Source organism: Micropterus salmoides, unplaced genomic scaffold, assembly GCF_014851395.1.
Source record: "Micropterus salmoides isolate LMB-PRFRI ecotype aquatic unplaced genomic scaffold, ASM1485139v1 Ms_hic_scaffold_8, whole genome shotgun sequence".
In the NCBI taxonomy this organism is placed as follows: Eukaryota; Metazoa; Chordata; class Actinopteri; order Centrarchiformes; family Centrarchidae; genus Micropterus; species Micropterus salmoides.
The window spans coordinates 16,301,723-16,310,918 of record NW_024044570.1 but is presented as its reverse complement, the minus strand read 5'-3'; the positions used below and the strand labels follow the sequence as shown (position 1 = coordinate 16,310,918).

The 9,196-nt window shown below is 40.0% G+C and overlaps 1 protein-coding gene across 1 annotated transcript; it reads left to right on the top strand.

Annotated features, from left to right (window-relative positions):
• Positions 1 to 170: 170 nt before the first annotated feature.
• LOC119893908 (CD81 antigen-like) lies at positions 171 to 8,934 on the top strand. Its single transcript, XM_038706315.1, has 8 exons — positions 171 to 323; positions 2,011 to 2,125; positions 5,928 to 6,025; positions 6,141 to 6,215; positions 6,361 to 6,474; positions 6,602 to 6,700; positions 7,746 to 7,829; positions 7,997 to 8,934. The coding sequence occupies exons 1-8, from the start codon at positions 258 to 260 to the stop codon at positions 8,060 to 8,062; spliced, it is 717 nt and encodes a 238-aa protein (XP_038562243.1). The 5' UTR covers positions 171 to 257; the 3' UTR covers positions 8,063 to 8,934.
• Positions 8,935 to 9,196: the final 262 nt, after the last annotated feature.

Genomic DNA, 9,196 nt, shown 5'->3' with positions numbered 1-9,196 from the left:
TAGGGCTCCCTGTTCGCTCTTGCGGATGGGGAGCTTGTTATTCCCTCAGCCTTCTTCTCCTCTGCTTCACTTGGTGGGCAGTTCTCCGTCTCGGTTTTCACTCTTGATTATAAAGGAGGAGTTTCCAGCACAGAAGCGCTTATACCCCAACTGGCCCGAATAAAGTGAGTAGTAGGCTACCCTGGCAGAGACTGTGTGATCCGGGACAATAGACTTGTTGATTTGGGCTAAAGGACGAGCTGATAAATACTGGCAAGATGGCTGTGGCGGGCTGCACGAAATGCATTAAATATATGTTATTTTTCTTTAATTTTATTTTCTGGGTGAGTTGAACACATCTTTCTCTGAATTTGCTTTTTGAATGTGATCTTTTGGTGTTTGAGTAACATACTTTTGCTTTTTTTTAAACGGTCTCTTCCTGTTGTTTGATTAAGCAGCTGCACAGTTTATAGTCTACATGTGCAGCTCAGAGCTTAAAACTTAAAACTGATAGATGGTAAATCTTACAGGAGATGCACAGAGTTTCCCGCCCTGCTGTGTTAATTATACTGCTCTGTCTTTGAGAGGAGAGCAGCATCAATAGATGAGGCACTGCACACAAAACCAGGCCAGGCAGGGGTTGAAATGCCCTCAGCCTTCATCAACAGTTATTTTCTGCATGGCGGAGCACCAGTGCAAGGTGGCTGAAGGAGAAGGAAAGAGGAGCACCTGGGACTGTCCCCTCAGTCTTCTCACTGGGATAATACAGTTTTATTCCCTCCAGCATGTCTCACATTCACTCTACTTTAGATCCACCGTTTCATTTAATTAACTCATGTTCAAATTATTTAAATACCCCAGAGAGGAAGGTCTGATTTCTGAAACTATGGATGAAAAACCAAACACGACTTACCTCAGTATTGTATGATTTCTTATTTTGAGGAGCCTGGTTCTCCCAAATGAAACAGGGAAGTTGTACAGGGCTAATAGATTTACTGGGGGAGGGGAAACTGTTTGTTGGTCTCCAGACTGTTGCGTATTTGCTGCCTTTGAACCTTTAAAGAGCTCAGGAAACACCTCACCTGCAATGGTGCAGTTTTATTATTCAGTTATTGTACATTCATATTTTCAAATTGAACTCTCCTTGAGTCCATCTTGTTTTCTGACAAAATGATTTCGGTAATAAGGGACTTGCCACAGTAGTTCTGTAGTCCCATCCACTTTATGCATTAACTTGTGGCCTTGCACAGTCTGGTGACTTGTTTGTGAATTTCCATTTTGGTTTGTCTGTACAGAACCGTCGTCTTTTTTTAGATATGTATCACCATATCCTGGACACGACGCACTTGATGGAATGTTTCCTCTGTTGGTTTTGCTGCTGTGCCTATCATTGTGAAAACCTCTCTCCCTCGTTCTGCTATTTTTCATGTCAAGGATTTAGTTTCCTGTTTCTTGGAGAACAATAGAGTGCACTCATGGCGTTAAATGTGCCCATTCCTTGATATAAACATGGGCATGAAGAAAAAGAGCGTCAGCAGCGTCATTCTGCTCCATCAGCTTTCATATGGTAACATGCTTATCAGGATGTTTTTCCTTTATTAGATCCAGAAAAGAGGAGAGATCAAGGGAGATAAAGCTGAACAACAAAGTTCTTGAGTTGGCTTGGGCAGGGTCTGTGCCGTAGGTGACTGCTGTGTCAGGATGTCCTCTCATCACTTCCCTTAAAGTCAGCGAACAGTTCACTGCCTCACAGCAGAGCTGCACATGCACTCAAAGAAACATTAGCAGAAAGGTTTGGACACCGATTTGATCTTAGGAGAGTCAGGCTTTGTGTCGTCCCTAATGTCACGGCACTCTCTCTTGCCATCACATAAAAAAAACATAATGGGTCTTTTTTTAAAGTCTTAAAAATTGATAGCTACAGGTTTGTTTTAATATTCATGCTAACATTTTAAATGGCTCTGATCCTCCCCAAGGTTTCACCAAAGTAAAGAAACATGAAACAAATTTATTCAAACCTTTCTCTCACAGCTGGCCGGAGGTGTGATCTTAGGAGTGGCCCTGTGGCTTCGCCATGACAGTCAAACCAGCAACCTCCTCATACTTCAGTTTGAAGGCCAACAGGCACCAGGCACCTTCTATATCAGTGAGTATACACCTTCAACAGTAGAGCTTCACAGTCACTTTGATGTTTAAATAGCATAAAATGTGATCTTTTTACCCCACACACATTTTGTTTTAATCTTTAGATATTCATTATTTTAAAGTGGAAAACTAGTTTTCCCTATTTTCATCATTCCTGGATTCATTCATTCATTCAAGGTAGGTAAAGCTGTTAATATTTCACGCTTCAATGGTGAATGTCCACTGAGTAGTAGTGGCCTCACTTTGGGCATACACAGGGTGGAAAAACATTGAGTACATCGTATAATATAATACGGTCAACTTCAACAAAGCAACAAACTATGTGCTCAAAAAAACCCCACCATAAATGTCAACTTCTCTCTGTCAGAGTCTCAGTGGAGATTAGTCTTCACAAAACTACCTCCTGTAAACGGCTTGATCATCATCTTGAGTCCGATCTATTTCCTCATAAGCATGCATCCTTTTTTCAGGCACTACTTCCTCTCGTACTCTGTGGTGTTTCTGTCCTCATTCCTTGTACTCCCCACGACAGGAAGCTGATTGTTAACATAGTGATGAAAGTTAACTAATTCACATTCACTATTTCACACTCCGCCATGGGATCATGTGAGTAGTGTCCAGAAATAGTGGGAGTGGTGTGACATCTGAGGAAAGACCAGGAAACAGGATTTGCGTAAATCCGCAGCATGACTACACCTCAGTGTTTTTACTCAGCTGTCATTCATACACTGATGACTGAATGCTTGTGGTGTTCTCTAACTCAGATTTATAAATGTTTAGATTGCAATAGGTCCCAGCATCATGGTTCTTTCAAGAGAGAGGCGAGACGCTTCAGACAGATGTTGAGACATATGTGGCCTCTGAGAGGATGGTCCACAAATAAACCACAAATGTACCTTCTGTCTCTCGCAGGATTTTTCAGGAGTTTTGTGTTAGTGCAATACAGCATGCTGTCTGTATATCTTTGTTAAAGTATTGTAGGTTCAGCCAAATCACAGAATAGAGAATAAGTGCCTCAGCGTGCGCTCCCTGCATGAACTAAAGTCATAAATCATCATCATGTCTCCTTCACTGACCTCAGCAATCCACAAATTGGCCCTAAAACCTACAATACATGATATGATTTAAACATTTCAAAGGTCCATCGTCTCGGTTTGTTGTGGTCGTGAACTCTAGTGAGCCCACTAATTTACATTTGGGCTCCTGCTGCTCTCCCATACTTACTGCTCAGTAAGTATACAGAGCGAATACAAACCCGTGCTTTTTATAGAGGGAAGGCACAGTCGTGATTTTAAAGGCAGGGCGGCAAGAGAGGCCCACCCAAGCGAGATCAAGGGAATGTTTCTTTTTTTTGTCCCTCACTTGAACATACGCCCTTGCATAATTCAAATAGCCTCGTACATCTGCACATTACCCCTCAAATTAGAGTTTGGAGTGGAAGCTGGCGTAGCAAAGTGGTATTTATGTTAGGCTGAAAATACACATGCTCCTACCTCTTATCCAGTGCCTGAAATCGTTATTGGTGGCAGTTGTCAGTAGTCTGGTCTGGTTAGTGCTACAGCCTCTCATTCTGTAGGAGGTACAGTGAGTGTTACAGATTTTGTTACACAAGATGTTTCAGTTGCTTTACACTGTATGTATAATGCAGAGCATTGGCCTGAAAAGCTTTTCTGCATTATTTCATAACTCATCATAAAAAAGAAGGTTGCATTGTAGGTGAGCAGGCTGTGAAGGAAGGCAAAATTCCTCTGAAGTCTCACAGCTACTGAAAACTTAAAAATTAAGCTTAAAAATTGTTGTATTTACACTTTGGCTTTTGTACAAAATAATAATAATATAGAACATGCTAACTAACGTTAGAGATGCTGGTAGGCAGATTTTGTTACCTTTAGACAGAGCCAGGCTAGCTGTTTCCCTTGTGCTAATGCTAATCTAAGCTAGCCGGCTACTGGCTGCAGCTTACGTGAGAGTGGTATCGATCTTCTCATCTAACCTTTGGCAAGAAAATTAATATTTTCAAAAAAATCCTATTCTTGTATGCTGCTGTCACTGCTTACAGACCAAACATGTCATCTATTTACAGTACACACACCTGAATTATCTCTAAATTGTAAATCATTTTGAAGCTACTTTCATGTGAGCAACAAACATATTAAGGTCAGGTCAATTGTTAAAGATCGTCTGCTCTGCCCCTTTTGTTCCAACCCTTTTTGTTAACAAGATAACAGGCAGAAATGTTTATATATACCTCATCATTTATCTATTGACATACAGTATATTTGGCTTCATCTTTGTGTATTGGTGTCAACCATAGAACATGGCTTAACAGCTCTTTCTTAAAGATACCAGATAAGAAAAGACAAGAGAGGTCTAAGTGGGGCTTTTACTTGGTCTTCATCTCCCTTTTCTCGCCTCTGGAGATAACACTGGGAACTAAATGAACTTCCCCGGTGGTATAAAATTGCCTGTCTGCCTCTCAATGGCCTTCAAACCTCAAAGGGTGTTGTCATAGTAATGGAAAGCAGTGGAAATAATGCCTGCTTTGCCGCATTGCAAACATCAAGTCCTGAGAGCCGGGGAGTGGGGGGTGGGGGGGTAGTAAAGAAGGAGGGTTTTGAGTTGAGGCAAAGAGGGTGTAGATGTAAGTATGTGGGAAGGTTGTGTGTGATATGTAAGGTACAGTGTGAGTCTAGGTATTTTACTGCGTCTGTCTGTCCCTATGGGACCGCTCTGTCAGGTTACATTTGAGGCTGTGTGTATGTTTTGTTGGCATGTTCAAACCATACTCTGAAACAGACTGCTCCCAGACCCAAAATAACTACATTACTTCATAAACTATAAGGTAGTTTATTTAGCCTTTTAAAGCTCCAGAGGGGCTGGATAAGTTTGATAAATTGTTGCTCGGGGCTGAAGAGTTACTTACTTGCTTAATCCTCTTCTTCCCGGGTGGGATGTAAGGCCACAACAATTTTCTTCTAATGAAGTTGTTGCAGTTTCTGTAGCACAAGATTTTTTTTTACCGTGTGGGGAGTCCCGTGCCCAACATCAACCATATCTGGCTTCTGGGTTTTTTTCTGGGTTGATTTGTTAGTCCTAGTACAATTTAACCTTTACTCTGTTTTCAGAACATTTTCTTAATTCTGCATAAAACATAAGCCAGAGCTCTTTAACTGCAGCTTTATTGCTATTCATTGACTTTTTCCTGTAACAAGACTGATACTGGGGCCTTATTCTGGTTGCCATTAAAAGTATTGGAAATTGTGTATTTGTTTCATCACCATGGATTATGGCCATAAATTGATTTATTTTATTGGTTAATACTGTGCTCAAGCGCTCAGTATAAATGCATTTTAGACTCCTCATTATATCAGTTTAATTGCACAAAGACGTGTGTGCATATGTGGGTGGTTGTCTTTGTATTCACATGATTCACCCTGTTTCCTAGGGAAGGATAATGGTTGGGGTCGGGGCTCAGCGCAGTGGGAGTTTGTCGGGGGTTGGGGTTGTCTGGAAGGCATTTCCTGGCCTAGCAGCTGAACAGAGTCAGCTCCTGCTTGTCTCTCTTGGGATCTGGGAGCTCCGGGATGTCAATAATGTCATGTTACTCTACAGGAAAGGCAAGAGAATCATCCAGGAAGTCCATTACTGAACAATGTGTGGATCAATGAATGGGCAGCATGCACACGGTGCTCTGACACTGCCGTCCCCTAGTGGTGCTGAGGACACAATGCCGCCATGATGAACTACACTTCTTTAAACCTGCATGTATGATTGTCAGTTTCCTGTTGTCTCTGTGTTTGCAGGTGTGTACATACTGATAGCTGTTGGGGCTGTGATGATGCTCGTGGGCTTCCTCGGTTGTTATGGTGCCATTCAGGAATCTCAGTGCCTGTTGGGGACAGTGAGTATCTCTCTTTTTGACTTTCAGCTCCCGCACCTGTGAGTTATCTCTTTTCCTGTTCAAATTAATTAAAGACTTTGAGACTCAAATCATTTTGCTTATTTTCTTTCTTTAGTTCTTCTTCTTTTTGGTGATCCTCTTTGCCTGTGAAGTGGCTGCAGCAATGTGGGGTTTCATGAACAGGGACACAGTAAGAAACACACACACAAGTCTGCATTTCACTGCAGCTCTGAATGTTTGACGTTTGCTTTAATTTTACACCTCTTCTGCAGTGAACCTGCTGTATTTGTTGTTGTGTTTTTAAAACATCTTGCCTGACTCCCGACTGCCCACAGATCTCCAAGGAACTGATCAACTTCTACGACTCTGCGTACATCAAGGCAGTGGACGTCTCAGGGTCTCCCAGTAAAGACTCTGCCATCAAAGTGCTGGATGTTTTCCACACTACGGTACGTCATGAAGGATGTTCTAATGTGGCCTAAGCCAGTTGTTCTGCTATGTGTATAAACCATAGAAATCTATTTTGATCATGTATTTTGTTGAGGGAGTGAACTCTTGTTTCTGCGTCCCCTTCAGCTCGACTGCTGTGGTAAAGGAGATGACACTACTCTCTTCAAACAAGTTGTCGGCACCTTGTGTCCCAGAAAGTCTCCAGAAGATTTTCTGAAATCTCAGGTATATAAAAATTCTTTCTAAAATTCACAACGATCATAACACTTGGTATAAATATATTTTTATTGGCTTTGTCCTTAGAATATATTTAAGTGGCTGCAGAACAGACACGGAAAAGACCATTTATTTGCATCTTTAGAAAGAGGGACAAATATAAATGTTAGGATTATGAAATTGCAACTTGATTGATTGATTAATTAGAGCATCTCACCAGTTGCTATATAAATACAGCTGAATGTAAAACTGTAACCTGTAACCGATAAAACTGTGGTTAAGAAATGGATGGATATCAAGGAGAAAAATGTAAATCATTTCCCATATCTTATTAATTGACTGATTGATTTTAGTTAAAGTAAAGTAAAGTAAAGTAAAAGAAACTTTACTTTACACCACAACTCACTCTAAATGTACCCAGTTTGCATCAATATCGCAGAGATCCAATGCTGGCTTAACTTTAGTCAGTATCAATGAGTTGTTTTGACCCACTGCTGTTTTCTATATAACCGTTAAACTTAAATATCCTTATTTTGACCCATTGTTAAAAAGCAAAAAGGCTGCAAAGGATACATATATTATTACCAATCATAACATAGTGACATGTAAGTTTAAAAGAGCTACAGTACATTAGAACAGTTCACAACCATACCATATTTACTTTGGGCAAATAACCCAACAGTAAAAAAAAACAAAAACCCATCAACCTAAAACTGGGTCAGAACAACACATTGTCTTGGGTGGTTTTATCAGTTCCCAGTTACCCAGTATTGTACTGGTGCTATATTGACCCAAATTACTTATACCAGTGATAAATACTTGTATCCTTTTTAGTTCCTTGTTAGTATTTATGTTGCTAATAGATAACATATTACACACTCAATTATTCAGAATTGTGAGGTCAGACGCAGCTGATATTCAGCGCCTTGTTTTGACTACTGACCCAGTTCTCCTTTACATATAATCCATCACAATGTGTGTACAGTGTGAGGGGTAATAAATCTCTCATTTATCACAGTGGCTTGGTCTCTATTCTGCCTCTGTCTCTTCCCAGAGCTGTCATGATAAGCTGACCGAGCTGTTTTCAGAGAAGCTCTACCTGATTGGTCTGGCTGCCTTGGTGGTTGCTGTCATCATGGTGAGTATCAGATTGAAAATGTAGATGGATATTTCACACGGCTGTGGTGTGAAAAGTCTCACAGCATGCCTAACATTTCCCTGAAACCCTTTTATCAGCTGTGATAAGAGGGGAACTTGAATAGAGACTTATTGAATTACACTGTTCTGTCCTCTTTCCACATTTAGATCTTCGAGATGATTTTCACCATGGTGCTCTGTTGTGGGATCCGTAACAGCCCTGGAGTATACTAGGAATCACATCAATCCACATGAGTCTATAATGGAATTATTTTATTATGTGTTTCTGTGTGTCAGCTCCTCTTCCTTATGATTAAAACACAGCAAGATGGATATATATCATTTTATTTTAGATTAGAAAATACTTGTTTTTAATATTGCTATTCCATCAACACTAATTTTTCTTACACAATAATTTAGCTTCTATCAGTCAGATGTTCTTTATTTATCATACATACAACACTTTACATGAATCTTTTATACATACACTATGTTGTGAACTATTTCTCTGACATCATTGAACATATTGCTGTTTTGTGGATGTATAAATTGTAAATATTAACCTGTCATATGTTAATTACTCTTAGGAGAGTCCATGTTTTCCCTGATTGATTTTTTGTGATGCATACAGTGTTATAATATAATTTAAGCAGCAGGGTTTCAGTGGTCTATGGTAATGTGCCGTCTTACTCAATTATCAGAATGGCGAGTTAGCCTGTGTGTTAGTTGACTGTGTGTCTCTTCTTTGTGCCTAATGAAACATGCTGTCTTTACTTTATTAACTTTGGAAACACCGATCCTTGAATAATGACCAAAAACAGTTCTGTCTTACTCAACCTGTTTTAATAATGTTAATAAATGATGCCACCTTCATTTTTATTGGTGGAGCAAACACTACAGCTGCTTGCTTGTGACTCCTTAAGATGAAGCAATATTCGTTTCACGTCTACAACGTGTGCACAGTTCAATCAGAGAGGGATTTTTTTACTTCTCGGATTATTTCATTTTACTACTTTTTTGAGGACTCAAGAGGTAAAATTACAATGTTTTGCTAAAAGATTTTTAACGAATAGAAAAAAATAGGGAAAATAAATATATTTTGTGTATCCAAATGAGTTGAGTGAGTTTGAGTTTTTTCCTATTTCCTACTTCCTTATAAGACATCTGAAATTCTCCACAGTTTCATGCTTGGATCCTAGTCCTTTCAGGGTATGACTAGGCTCAGTAATTTGATTGTGACCTTGTGACACTCATACTGTTTGATCTCTTATTGATCTTTGCAACAATCTCTTTCTCACCCCCTGTTAGTTCACTTATTTCAAACCTACACACAGGCCTACAGTATTTGCTGTGTGTCACCACAGGGGG

What these genes read in the sequence shown, in the direction of transcription:
- LOC119893908 (XM_038706315.1), top strand. Translation starts at nt 258, where the DNA reads ATGGCTGTGGCGGGCTGCACGAAATGCATTAAATATATGTTATTTTTC. An exon ending in GTTTCATGAACAGGGACACA is followed by an intron (nt 6,216 to 6,360) that starts GTAAGAAACACA and finishes GACTGCCCACAG; the next exon opens with ATCTCCAAGGAACTGATCAA. An exon ending in TGGATGTTTTCCACACTACG is followed by an intron (nt 6,475 to 6,601) that starts GTACGTCATGAA and finishes CGTCCCCTTCAG; the next exon opens with CTCGACTGCTGTGGTAAAGG.